General features: G+C 29.0%; 1 protein-coding gene across 2 annotated transcripts in view; it reads right to left on the bottom strand.

Annotated features, from left to right (window-relative positions):
• The window catches only part of LOC107452650 (very low-density lipoprotein receptor), a 38,376-nt gene extending 27,552 nt beyond the window's left edge, over positions 1-10,824 (bottom strand). For both annotated transcript variants that reach the window (XM_016069194.3, XM_043039287.2), the window contains exons 1-2: positions 10,351-10,824; positions 6,834-6,944 (exon numbers count right to left, since the gene is read on the bottom strand). In XM_016069194.3, the coding sequence (XP_015924680.1) occupies positions 6,834-6,944; positions 10,351-10,435 (196 nt within the window). In that variant the 5' untranslated portion in view covers positions 10,436-10,824. The remainder of the gene's footprint in view (positions 1-6,833; positions 6,945-10,350) is intronic.
• Between the last annotated feature and the right edge of the window lie 3,174 nt (positions 10,825-13,998).

Below are 13,998 nucleotides of genomic sequence, written 5' to 3'. Positions count from 1 at the left end.
AAGTTTATGCAAAGATGAGTTTGAATACCATTAAGTTTAAATAATTTCAATTTATCGAAAGCCTTCCAGTTACATTATGGTGTTTATAACTTTTGGTTAAATTCAATATGCAATGTCAATTTGAGTGACTTTATTCCCACCATTAAGAAAAAATCTTTTTTGAAGACCATAAAAGTTAGCAGGTATGGCGTCCTAAAATCAGTGGCCAAAAATTAAATAAGAAATAAAAAAATATTTGCATTTAAAAGCAAAATAATGCCTTAAAAGAATAAAATAAATTTCAAAAAAAAAAAATTTTTCCTTACTGGCCTTTTGCATAATTTAATCCCATGTTGGCTATTCAAAAGGAAAAAAACTTTACTTGTTGCAAAAATATCGCTAACACAAAGTTTATCTTGCGCAATCAGGCGACAAAGTGCGGCAAATATATAATTAAGACATCCTGACCATCCAGCAACAAAAAAATAGTTAATTATATAAAACGAACTAGTCTTATGATGAATCCACTAGCGTAGTATGTTTCCTTCAACCATTAGACGCAATTTAGAAAAGTTGTGGCTCAATAATCGAGAATTCCGTCCGTTCATCTTACTACAAAACATTAACTTTAATAAGAGCGAGAGGGAAAGAAAAGGCGACGGAATTTCAAAAATGGAAATACAATATAAATTTATCATCAAAATAAAAGATTTAACATTCTGATGAAGAGATAAAAACTATTATCAAAATACATCCTATCCCTGTCGAATGATTTAGAGACATGTACAAAAAATAAAATTAAAATGACCCAAAAATTAACTTTCCTGTTTTGACCTAGAAATAGTGTATCAGATAGTATAGAAAGGAGACCTCAGGGCATTGCAATTATTAAAGAATCCTATCCTTAATTTCGCTGTCTTTAGAAGTTGATAAGAAGAGTATTCAATCAATTTGCAACCAAGTCAATATCTACGAATAAGTTTCGGGCGCAAAGTCATGCAACGTAGGCTTAGATCATGCGAGAAAAACATAGTTTTCTTTTTTTAAATATACGTTAATAGGTTATTATTCTTCAACTTCTATCTAGTGATTTACAAGGATACAAAATTACAAAAGATATAGCAATAAAACTTGCAAAATTGGTAAAAAGAAAAAAGAATGATTAAGAAAGAAAAAAAAAAAGAACTGGAAATAACAAAATGCTCGGACAAAACGATAGCGGAAGAAAAACAAGTAATAAAGTGAAGCCTTTTTATATTTTAAAATAATGTAAATAACAAAAAAAATAAAACTTGCTGAGTAAAATTCTAATCTCCGAAATTTTTAAAAAGTTAATGTCAAATACATATATTGCTAATAATGCTAATTAAATTAAATAGCATAGCAGTAACATCGCAATTTTAATTAAAGTTTACTCAAAAAATTATTTTTCAGAAAAACATAAATAAATATATACTTGATAGATCGATTTTATATTTGCTTAACAGCATTCCTAAATCTCCTAAATGCTTAATTCTCAGATTCTTTTAAAATAGTATTTCAAACATAAAGAGCATTATTATATTAAAATTTCAAACACCCAGTAAGATGAGATAGATTATGACAAATGTGAAAACCATTAATTCTAATATTTCATTGGGAGTAGCATTAAAGCAAATAGGTATCGTAGACTAATAAATCTTAAAAGCAGCGAAAACCTGATTTTAAAAAGTTGATCCCACAACATATATCAACCTAAATAAGTTACATCTATCCTATTCTCTTTTTCGTTTCAAATTTATTTTTATATTTACTTAGAAGACTCTCCTCTAAAATATATTGATGAAGAATATAAAGAATAATAAATAAATTGCACACAATGTACTCAATGACATATTTTAGAAGACTGGGAAAGCATACTTTAAAGTTTACAATGAGTATATGGTAAACGTTTAGATGACCTCACCCGCTGATGCAATCATAAAATAAGGTTGAGTCATCAAAGAACACATTAATTTTATTTAATCAATGTAAGTACATGTTATTTGTTTGTTTAGTTAATATTATAGCCTTAATCAGCTAATATTGCGCAATCACCTGCACCGCCTTTTTCGCGCTTCATAAAGGCTGAAAGTTAAGTGCAATTTAAACATCGAACTTAGTGGAACACTTTCTTTTTTTCTTTTTTAATGAGTCATCACCGTAAATTTGTATTCTAACAATTATAAACTATCAATAACCAGAGAATTTTTCAAAGTTTAAGGGCTTCCTAACTATTTAGAAATAAACTCGCTCATTACAGAACTAATGACATTATAATTGGAAATTCCCTTTAAAATTTAATTTAGTGCTAAATAATTAACAACCTAATTAGAGAATCATAACAAGGAAGAATATAACCAAGACGCAAATCCATTAATCTTTTATTAAAAGAAGGAAACATTCTACTGTAAAGCGCTTAGAAGTTCCTTAATATTTCATAATTAATGTTCCTTTCCCATAATGTGGCCTTCACTTAAAAAATCAGTATAATTAAATAAACATGGGGTTCAGGGTTGGAGAAAAAAAATTCAACGAGTGAGAAAAAAAATCTTACTACAAGTAAATAGTTTGAATAGGGAAAGAACAATTTGTTGACAGGAAAATCGGATGAGGACTATAAAGAAATGCCACTCATCTGGTGAGGCCATTTTTATTTTCTAGAACAAAACGTTAGTCATCTACGCTGAATCAGGTGACTTGGAAGAAATCTTGCGCAAGCTTTGATAGGCAATGAAAAATTTTATGATCAAGATAGGGGATGAAAAACTTTAAAATTATTGAGAAAATGTTCTTGTTATAAATAATAGCTAAAGTAAACTCAATCAATAAACTATAACTATTATATGATAAACAAAATAGTGAAAAGAAACAGTAAGAAACCAGATTTGAACAAGATTGCAAAATTTTCTGTAAAATAAATAAATGAATAAAACAATTTTCTAAGGGATTATGTTATCAGTAAATCGAAATGATTGTTAGACGACTCAATTCACTTTAACAAAATTTAAAATCGGCATTTTTCGATTTCATAAATATAGGTAGCACTTTCGTAGGCAGCCACTGTAACACATTACTTACATTAATTAATTACCAAAAGTATAGAATTTCTTTAAGTTTCTTCCATTTTGTAAAATAAAAAATTCTATTTTATCATTAAGATTTTTCCCAACCGTATGGATGAAGTAACCTCAGTCTATGATACAAGACAAAAAAAAAAATTTCAAATCACATTAAAATCATTTTTAAATAAAACTTTGAAAACATTTATATTTTTATCCAACGGAAGAAAAGAAATCAAGTTCAGGTGGTTCATTTCAAATATTTTTTTTTTTTTTTAACATTCGAAATCAAAGGGAGGTAAAACAATTTTAGATAGTTATGTGAAATTTTTTTTTTTTTAAATTTCCTATGAGCTGCACAATCAGTCCTCCTGATGAGCAGACCTAGTGCGTTCTCCAGAAGTGGTATCCACTCTTAAAGGACCACCACAATGGGTAAGATACCGTTGGCCATGTTAATTTGGACGTGTAGTTTCTGCCACACTAGATGGCATTATGTGCAGAAATTAATGTGCAAAAATTTTGAACGATTTCTCTTAACTCATCTTTTTTAATGGAACAGCTTCTAACTACTTAAAAATGTTCAGAATAAAGACTGATCATCGGTGATAAGTTAAACAAAAGTTTATGTTTATCTTATCTTTTGTATCAAAATCAGAATAAGCAACTAATGAGTTCATTAAATCACTAACTTCAAGTACAAGCAGTTTAATATTTTCCTAACAATATTATCTTTAAAAAAATCAATTTTTCAAGGCCTTGCAACGAAGTTCAATGAAACAAGCATTGTATTAGTATTTTTGTTGAGGAGTTAAACTCGTTAGATTAGAATAAATAGAATACACTATTTAAAAATTAAAAGTGTAGGCGTAAAAGGATTTAAAACATAACGCGGTTAAAAACTTCAATTTAATTAATACAGTTTAAAAATTTGATTACAATAAAACCAAATTTAATATGATTTTTATTTTAATACTTTTACTTAAAACAACACCGATCAAAAGTTTGTAAGCAGCTTCGCAAACACTATTTTCAAAAGCTCGGTAATTTGTTCGTTATACTTTAAGTAATTCACCTTATCTTGGAAACTGGATTTTTAAAAAAAAAGTTAATAATATTAAATAGAAGTAAAAACTACTAAATATACTTATATTTCATGAATCATAAATCGAGGGAATAAGTAATAACAACATTCAGATAAGTATCTAAGTTGAGAGTACTCAATTATGTGTACATAAAGAATGCTTTAAAAATTTACTTCGTGTAAACAAATGCTAATAATATTTTGTTATGTTGAATTAAAGGCGTCATAGTTATCAAAAAAAAAAAAAAAAAAAAAAAAAAAAAAAAAAAACAGGAATTTACAAGAAAGTTAAAAAATAAATAAAATATCGACGTTCGCGGTATAAAGTTAAACGTTTCATAACTTTATGAATTCTAACCTGAATTTATTTTTTTCTTTAAAAAAAAAACAATCAAAATTAACAACACTATGACAGTGAAACCTCTCGTTCCACACTAAAATGTTTGTTCTTAGGGGATACCTCCATTTTCTTCAAAATGTTATCGAAGCTACAAGATTTTTCGCAAACGATTTTAATTTTTGTCAGTGTAATTTCTTTGAGCGGAAATGCCGCTTGTGTTTGTGACATGAAACTAGATTGATAAATAAAATTAATGCACTCTGACTGCAACATAAGGTTGTAAATCTTTTTCAAAGATCGTAAAAAAAAATTTTAAAAAAAGCATTCTAAATAAGAACATCGCACAAATATTTGGAATAAATTTTAATTCACTTATCTGTTTTATTAAAATTATTTATTTTGATATTTTTCGTGTTTCCATACTTGACTTTTTCCGCCATTTGGTGCAAAGGTTTGCCAGTTTCGTTGGGAGAGGTTTTGATGGTCTTCCTGAAGGTTTTCCTCAATGCTACGTTTATGGAAAAAATTCCTTGCCTTCCAAAATTGGTCGTAAATAGTGGTAATCACTACATAAAGCTGGTCTTTAAAAATCGTCGGATATACTTTTTCAGAATCAATTTACAATATCTTTGTATACGAGTCAAAAGAGTTTGAACACAAAAATCCTTAAAATGCATTTTACAACAGTTAAAATGTTTCTTGAAAGTTAAGTACTAATAACGATTGACATTTTTAAAAAAACTTCGACTAGATATATATTACAAAATACGAAGACAAACTTAAATAAATGCCACGGATATGAAAACGTCAAAAGCTAGTTGATAATTAAGATTGGCATTTAAAATACAAACAAGAAATATTAAGAACTTAAAACAAAGTATGGTAGCCAGACACATTTAGAAGCGCCTTGCCCTAGAAACAGTTGGCAGACATTCAAGTCACAGAAGAGTAAGTTGTCAGCTATATTCAGTTTCAGGCAAGGTAATTCAACTCTTCTCTCAACAATGTCAATTCTTAATAGAAAAGCAAAAAAATTATGAAAAATTTTAATAACATAATTTAAATCATTAACACTTTTTGACTTTAGTCCTATTTCAGAAGAGGGATTTTAATTTTGGTTAAAATTTTGGTCAGCTGTTAATATATTTTCTTTTTAAAAGCTACAAAACTTATGACTCAGTTTTGAAAATATGCCAGACATGTGAACGAACTAAAATAAAAAATACTGAAATAATATGGCAATGCCAATTTTTCAGGGAGATGAAATTAAATACACAATCACAATGTCTTACTGAATTTTACACATAAGAAGGGGGGGGAAATGTCCTGAAACCTTTAAATAACTGCAAAAAAGACAAATTTTTATCTTCTTTTTTTCGTGTTTATAATTTAGAATAATTTAATTCTATGATGATTCATGAAAGTTTTCTCCGTTTGTCTGAAATATTGAGGGGGGTCTTAGAAATTTCAAATTATTGAGAAGGACATAAACCCATGATCCCATTCATTGTGAGTATAAGAGTTTTACAAACGAAAATGATGGCTCGTACAATTTTTGCGTTCACAAATTTTAGACCAAAAACAATACAGGTTTTAAAAATAATAAATAAGCATTTCATGAATTATAAAAAAATTTCAAAATATTTCTGCAAATTAAGAGTTTTTTAAAACAGATTAATTATATGGATTTGTTGGAAATGTAAAAAGAATGTTTTTAAAAAAATTTTGAATTTGCCAAAAAATTCTTTACAACTACAATTTTAAAAATTCAACTTTAATTTCTTTAATGAATATGTTTTGAAAAAAAAAATACTAAAAGAAAACACAAATATTAAATTAACAACACACAAATAAACAACACAAATAAACACAAAAATAAAAATATGACCACCAAAGCCGACGTCTTCAGGGGGTACCGGTCTCGGTAGCCATTAAAAACAAAACCATTTCTAATTGAGAGAGAAGCAAATGCTTAAAATATCTCCCTCAGTACCCTGATGGTTTTGTATAGAGGCCTCTATAAGAAGGGGCATAGCAAGCACATAGCAAGCTCAAGGTCAATGTCAAGAAAACTGGGACAGGCGCAGTAGGCCTTGGCTCTCCATCTGCTGTTGCATTAAGTTTAGTGGCAAACTTTAAATCAAAATGAAATTTCTGATTTACCATAAAAATGATCTTTAGAAGCTTTTTCATTTAAGAAAATTGACCTTAAATTAAATAGTTATTAAAAACCACATAAATATAAGAATTAATTCCTTAATCAGAATATTAATACCATTATTGAAAAAAAGAAAATACCTATATAAAAAATTTAAAATAGTAGTGATGAATCTTGAATTTTAAAACTTACCACAGTTCAGTTCATCTGAACCATCTCCACAATCATTTTCCTCATCACACTGCCATGAAATTGGAATACATTTATTAGATCTACACTGAAAATGATGTGAAGAGCATTGGCCTAAAATGATAAAAAAAATTCAAAAAAATTTTAATTTACACACATACTATGCACTATAATAAGAAACACAAGGAAGGGGGGGGGGGAATACAGTATTTTGATGAAAATTAGGAAGGGGAAGAAAAAAAAACACAAGATTTCTTGTTAGGTATTTATTTCTTGTTATGTTTTCCAACATTTTATTATGAAGATGTTTTTAAATGTACAATGATTGATTTAATATAATGTCTTGGAAATTGACATTATATACGTACATACATATTTACATAAGAGGTTAAGATACAGAAGAAAAAAATACTCCTAAAAATATAGGAGTTCATAAAACTTATTCCTGTACTGTGTACTTAGGAGTCTGTCTAGGTTTTTCTGAAAGGTACCTTTTTGTGAAAATGTAGACATAATTTGTGAAAAATCAAATTATATTAAAAAATCAACACGAAAACATAGTAAAAATATAGATTTATCGTTTTTTAAGGGATACAAAAATAAAATTTAAGAAAAAGTATTTTGTGAAAATACCGTTTTTCCTAAAGTTGAATTTGTGAAACTACCGTTTTACCTAAAATTGAATTTGTGAAGGTACCGCTAAACTGTAGTAAATTCGGCCTGGACAGACCCCTGGTACTGAAGTGATTTTTTTAAATTAAAATTGAGAAATAGTTATAAAAACTTCTTTTTCCACATAGTTAATTGTTTTAAATAGCAAGCTTGACAGTTTTAATAATTTTCTAAAAGATATGAAGATAAATTGACAATTGATTGATATAAATTAGTAAAAATTCACAGTACTTACACAAAATCTGAGAGTTATTTCAGACATTTTGTAAAAAGTCTTATTTTATGAAAAATAAAGAAATGATTTTGTAAATTTGTGAAAATAGGATCCTATTCTTGTGATTTTATTTTAATTTTATAATAGCCATTGAACAGTCAACTCCAAATTGGTAGTGAACCCAATTTGGAGTTGACTACCTATGTTCCAACTCCATAGCCTTGTAATTTTGAACCCCATCCAGAAGACAGGAGATTCCTGAAGCAGGTATTGGAAAAAATTTGTCTTCATGGAGGACTTTTTGATAGAACTAACCCACATTTGCATTACATGGAGAGAAGAAGCACGAAAAACTCCCACAGTTAACCTGGCAATGGGACTAACCCATGATCCATACAACTTGGTATATTTTTCGCTAGCAATGTGGTCGATGCCAGCTGGGCATAGAATTCGTATCGAGCAGCTTGGAATTGAACCCGGATCACACCATTAAGAGGCGGATGCTCTATCCCCCGAGCCACCACAGCTTTGTTTTTGAGATTCAAAGAAAAATCTACTCATAATTATCTTAATAAAAAATTAACATTTCTGCTAAGGACCTTATTTGCGAATGTGTAAAAATAAATGCCTGTTTTTACTAAAAACTGGATCTTTCAAGGTATTGTGATGTTAAAATTATGAATTTATGAAGTAATAAAACCATTTTTCAAAGTAATCATAAGAACCGATTTTAAGATAAAATATTTTGCCAAGTTCCACATTTACTATAAAATAATTTTTGAAGGATCTATAAATGGATCTGAATGTCTCCAAGATAAATCCATAATTCTCCCTGAAGTGGAAAAATGTACTCCTTTAAACAGCTTTGAATATTTGTGATGCTTAAAGACACCCTACCTTTTCTCTCGTTTAATCGGTCAAAAAACCAATTTCCATCCTTGTTATTTAATGAGGAATTTGTGTTAAAAAGAAACGGCTAAACAAACTAGCCCAAATGTAAAATACCAACTGATTAATAAGGCAAAATTACTGTTATAATAATATGGAAATTTATAGTTTCCTATATTAAGCTGGGGTCTGTCTAGGTTTTTTCTGACAGCTACTGCCTATTTTGTAAAAATTTAGACTTAATTTGTGAAAATTGAAAATTATATTACAAAATCAACATAAAAATATGGATTTATCGTTCGTTACGGGATATAAAAATAACATTTTCAGAAAAAGTATTTTGTGAAACTACCATTTTGCCTAAAGTTGAATTTGTGAAGGTACCGCTAAACTGTAGTAAATTTGGCATGGACAAACCCCTGTTAAGTAATCAAATTTTGAAAGAATTTATTAAAATAATTAAACCTCTGACAAGGAGCTAAATATAATTGTGAATTTCCTTATTCGAAGTATTAAAAAATCACACAAAAAAAATAATAAACTGCAATTTACTTTAAACTTTATGCCACTAAATAAATCAGCTTCTAATATTTGTATTATAGAACAGTAAACAAATATAAATTATTCGAGTCTTCTGAAAAATATTTAAAATTAAGAAGAGTTTAAAAGTAAAGAAATTTCAGGAATTAAAAATTCTAAAAAGGATTGATTTATATGATGTCAAGCACTAATGTTACAATAATGATAAAAATCAACAAAGTATACTCATTTCTTGAAATGCTATAAATAGAGGTAAGTTGAATATCTTATCATTTATCATAATAATAATCTATAACTTGATGCTTCCAATACAAAATTAGAAAGATTTTCATCACCTAATCATGTGCACTCAAAGATTAATAAACACTCTCAAGATAATACTACTGATAAAAATCCATACAACAACAAAAGCTTAAAATTATAACTAATCATGTAACAATAATAGGATACATCCATAAATAATTACTGTGAAACTAATCAATAAAAGCATTTAGCTAATCAATCAATATTTAGATATTCTATTTAAAACCTTAAGCTTTGAAAATAATAACTTGAATACTATATTTTTTGTTTATTTTCAAGCAATTCAACAGTCATCAATTTTCATTTTTTAAAAGTTTAAAAATATAACAGTATGGTAAGACTCTTTACAGTAAATAAATGTGAAATATGTTAGGATTTTATCTTAAAGAATAAAACAAATTGTTTCTTCAACCGTTATGTTTAAAACACAGAATTACGAGATCTATTACTAATAAATTTGAAATTACTAATAAATCGATTATTAATAAATCAAACCATATAAATCATACTCCAAAAACAGTGATTTTAAAAAATGTATTGCATCGAATGATTCATAACTAAAGTTTAACTAAAATACTGCAAGTGTCACATAAGAAAAGAAATTTTTAAGTCTTAAGTTAAAATTTTCGCTATATTTAATGTGTATTGCATGTTAAAAATGTGAACAGAGGAGCATCAACTGATCAGTTGACATCTTGTTACAGATAATATAAAAATAACGATTGCTTCAGTGATCAAAGATCTTATTTAAAAGAAATTCTAAACATAAATAATAACTCTTTTTTTTTCTGAAGCAATAACTAAAAAATATGAGCCGGCATTTGACTTGGGCGGAACCATGTGACCCTATGCACTAATATGAAAATGCTAACAAAATTTTTAAAAAAAAAATGGATAACTCACCTTTTACTTGAATTGTAAACAGTGCAAGGAACAAAAATATTGGAATCACTGAATAAAATTTGTGCATTAATTGTAGTAATCCCATGACAAACGATTCAGGAGAGCTATCGAAAGCTCAGACGACCGACAAGCTACCTGAGAGTCAAAAGAAATACTACGGCTTCTTCTCCACGCAAGGAACGGTCATGACGTACGCGAAGTGGTTCGAATTGCTCTGCCACATCTTTTTGACAGCATTCTAGCAATCGCGCTTCTACCCCACACAATTGATGATGTATCATTTTTTGAAAATATCTACCCCAAATTTAAATCTCCAAAATTTTTGTGAAAACTTGTGTTTGTGTCAGACGATTTCTGTTTCAATTTTAGAATAAATTTTAGACGATTTTATTCGTATTTAAATTTATTTAAAATAATTAGAGGGGGTGAGTCGCGAAAGGATAAGCTCACCTCAGTGCATCACGCCACTATAGAACCATGTGATTGGCCGTAAAATGACTTTTTTCTGAAAGATTTGAGGGTGTGGACGGAGGTGTGAGACTTGAGTTTTCGCTAGTATATCATTCAAACGTAGACGATGGGGGTGAAAAAAAGGGGGTTAAGTCTACCGTAGTTAATATTCAGATACTTATGAAAGGGGATCTAAAAGTAAGTTACGTGCTGGGTCAATAGCCCAACTCTAACTTAGAATAATTAGATCAATATTGGAAGATGCTTTTCCTCAGGTAGTCTGTAAATATTACTGGTTTAAAATACCTCTTTTTGAAGCGGGGAAGCAAGGGACCGTGTACCCTTTCGTCGGAAAATGCTTGCCATCCCACCAAGAGAGGTACCAGACAAAAAAATTTGGCATTTAAAATATAGTTCAAATTCCTCATTTGAAAATTTTCAAAATGGTTTTGAAAGATGCTTTGCTTTGGCTCTCCTGTTGGCAGTGGTGCGCAGAGAGGGGGGGGGGAATAGGACATTGGACCCAGGCATCCAGCTAAAAGGGCTCCAATTTGACCTCTAAAGACACTTAACAGTTTAAATCAATTTCTGTTAAAAAATTAACTTTTTTTCATTGATAAATATTTGGTTGCAAAGAACAAAAGAATAAGCTGTGATTTTGAACTGTGAGAAGAATAAAGAAATTGAATAAGGAAGTCTTACGTAATTAAAATTTAAATATTCTTTACATTTAAGAAAAACTTAAGAATACATCGTAAGAAGTAATAAATTGTTTACCATCGAAGAATTTCATCATATATCTCCATAAAAATTAGAGTTTTTTAATACGTGCATATCTTTCTAATGTTTTTTTTTCCCTTCTTTTTTTTAATTTTTAGTTATTACACCTCTGTCAAAAAAAAATTTTTAGCCCTGTTTCTTTTCTCTATTTTTACAAAAAAAAAAAAAAATTAATGTTATTAATGAAAATGTATATCGTTAGAGGTCCATTCCGACAAAAACAATAAAATCCAGGGCCATAGCGAGAAAGTAAGATGCGAGAATTCATCCACCCTTAAAAAAAGCTTAAATGGATCAGAAAAGATCTTTTCAATAAAAGAACTACAATTTTTTAATGATTCATTTCGAAAATTTTACTGAATAAAACTTTCATAAAAAAAGTTTATATTCTTTGCAAAATAAAAACGTTTTATAAATAAAAATTTACAGTTAATGAGCATCCAACCCTAAATTTTGAGCACAAGCAGATATCTTAAATTCTTATTTATCTTAAAAGAATTTTGATTATCAATTTCAATATTCGAATTCAAATATCAATTTTTAAAAAAAATTATGATTAGCTTGCTACCACTTAAAAACTTCTGGCGGATCATTGAAAATGATTATAACTGTAGCAATAACAAAATGTTTAGCAGAAAATTCAAATTATAAAAGCTAGAATCAAAAATTCAAATTACAAAAGCTAGAATCAGAAATTCAAACTCGAAACATTTTTTTCTTCTTTTTATTATTATTTTTAACAGGGGTGACCAAGTTCCTTGACAGTCGAGCCATTTTTCAAAATTTGAAATTTTTTGCGAGCCGCAATTAAATACGTATTTAAAAGGTATTAAAAAAAATTTGTTTTACATAAATTATATCTATTGAAAACATATAAATAAAAGTACAAAATATGTATATTGAATTTAAATATTAAAAATTGAACACATTTATTTTACTTCTCTTGATAATTCTTTAAAATTTGGTGAATAATTGGTGACAACACTTCTCAGTAATTCCTTGAGATATTACTGATCGGTGTTTGGATTTCACGAATTTTAAAGTGAAATAAATTGATTCACTTAAGTACGATGTTCCGAATCTTGAAATAATTCGACAAGCAGCCTTTTTTAATTCAGGATATTCGATTTTGGTACAAATCTCCAAAGTTCAGTAATCGACGTCGACTTATATTTTAATTGTAGAGCTTGATCTTCTTGCATCTCTATTAATTCTAATTCTCCAGATGCTTTTTGGGTCCTAATTATATTGGAAATGGAACACTTACCTTGAATTATGGTAATTACAAAGAATTCCGAAAAAAATCAAGAGATGATTTAAAATATTTCAAGTCTTGAAATCTATTTTGGAACTCCGTCAATATTCCTTCTAACTTACTTTTTCTTAGAAAAAAAGGAATAAATTATTGGTAGATCGTGTTAATCGGTCTGGAGTCAGACGATTACGCCATTGTCTATGTTCGTTCGCGCAGTTTACGATGAGTCATATCTAAAGCCCGGAATTTCAGGCAATAAAAAATGCAAAAATAGGCAGGCAAAAAGGCATTTAAAAAGCTTGAAATAGGCACTTANGGCATTTATGGCATTTTGCCTGAACTTCCGGGCTCTAGTCATATCATTCTTAACTTGGACGGAAATGAAATTTGTCACAATGTTGCACTTAGTCTTGCATATTTGTTGTCAGTAAGTTAAAAGACATTTTGAAACACATACGGAACGATAATAACTTTTTAAAAGATAATAGCACAAAAATGAAAAGGGAACTCGGGTACATTTATTGAGAGCCACAAATAATCCTTCAAAGAGCCGCATGTGGCTCACGAGCCGCAGTTTGGCCACCCCTGATTTATAATATCATAATTTGGGTGTTGGAATTTGAAACCTGAAATTAGTTTTGGCCCTAAAGCTACGGTTTTTTTAATGGTATTATTTTGTTTAAGAACGTTTTACATAACAGGGGGTCGCATAAATGTTGTGACAAACTTCTAGGATAATTAGGGCACATTATCAGGATAAAATGTGCACACCCGGGAAATGTCGTCGTACCCGCCTGGAGGCGCTTTCCTATAATGACCTGTTCAGAAGCACACTAAAAAAATAAAAAAAAATAGAGAAGTTTCCCTAGAGGGGCTTGACGATATTTCTGAGCACAGAATCTATGTTTCTACGCATTTTTAATCCTGATGATGTACTCTAACTCCCTTAGAAGTTTATGCAACACCCTGATATATATAACGTTTTTAAACTTGTATATTTAGACAAAAAAATAAGCTAAAAATGTCGTTAAATAAAACTGTGGCTTTGGAGAGAGAAACTAATTATAGGTTTGAAATCAGCAATGCGAAAGTATCTAAGATATGCTGAAAAAGCTCATGCAAGAGGGGGAAAAATTGTTCCTCAGTGTTATCAGTAACAAGCT

This window comes from Parasteatoda tepidariorum, chromosome 1 (assembly GCF_043381705.1).
Source record: "Parasteatoda tepidariorum isolate YZ-2023 chromosome 1, CAS_Ptep_4.0, whole genome shotgun sequence".
In the NCBI taxonomy this organism is placed as follows: domain Eukaryota; kingdom Metazoa; phylum Arthropoda; class Arachnida; order Araneae; family Theridiidae; genus Parasteatoda; species Parasteatoda tepidariorum.
Note: the sequence above shows the minus strand (reverse complement) of the source record. Positions and strands in the feature narration are given on the sequence as shown.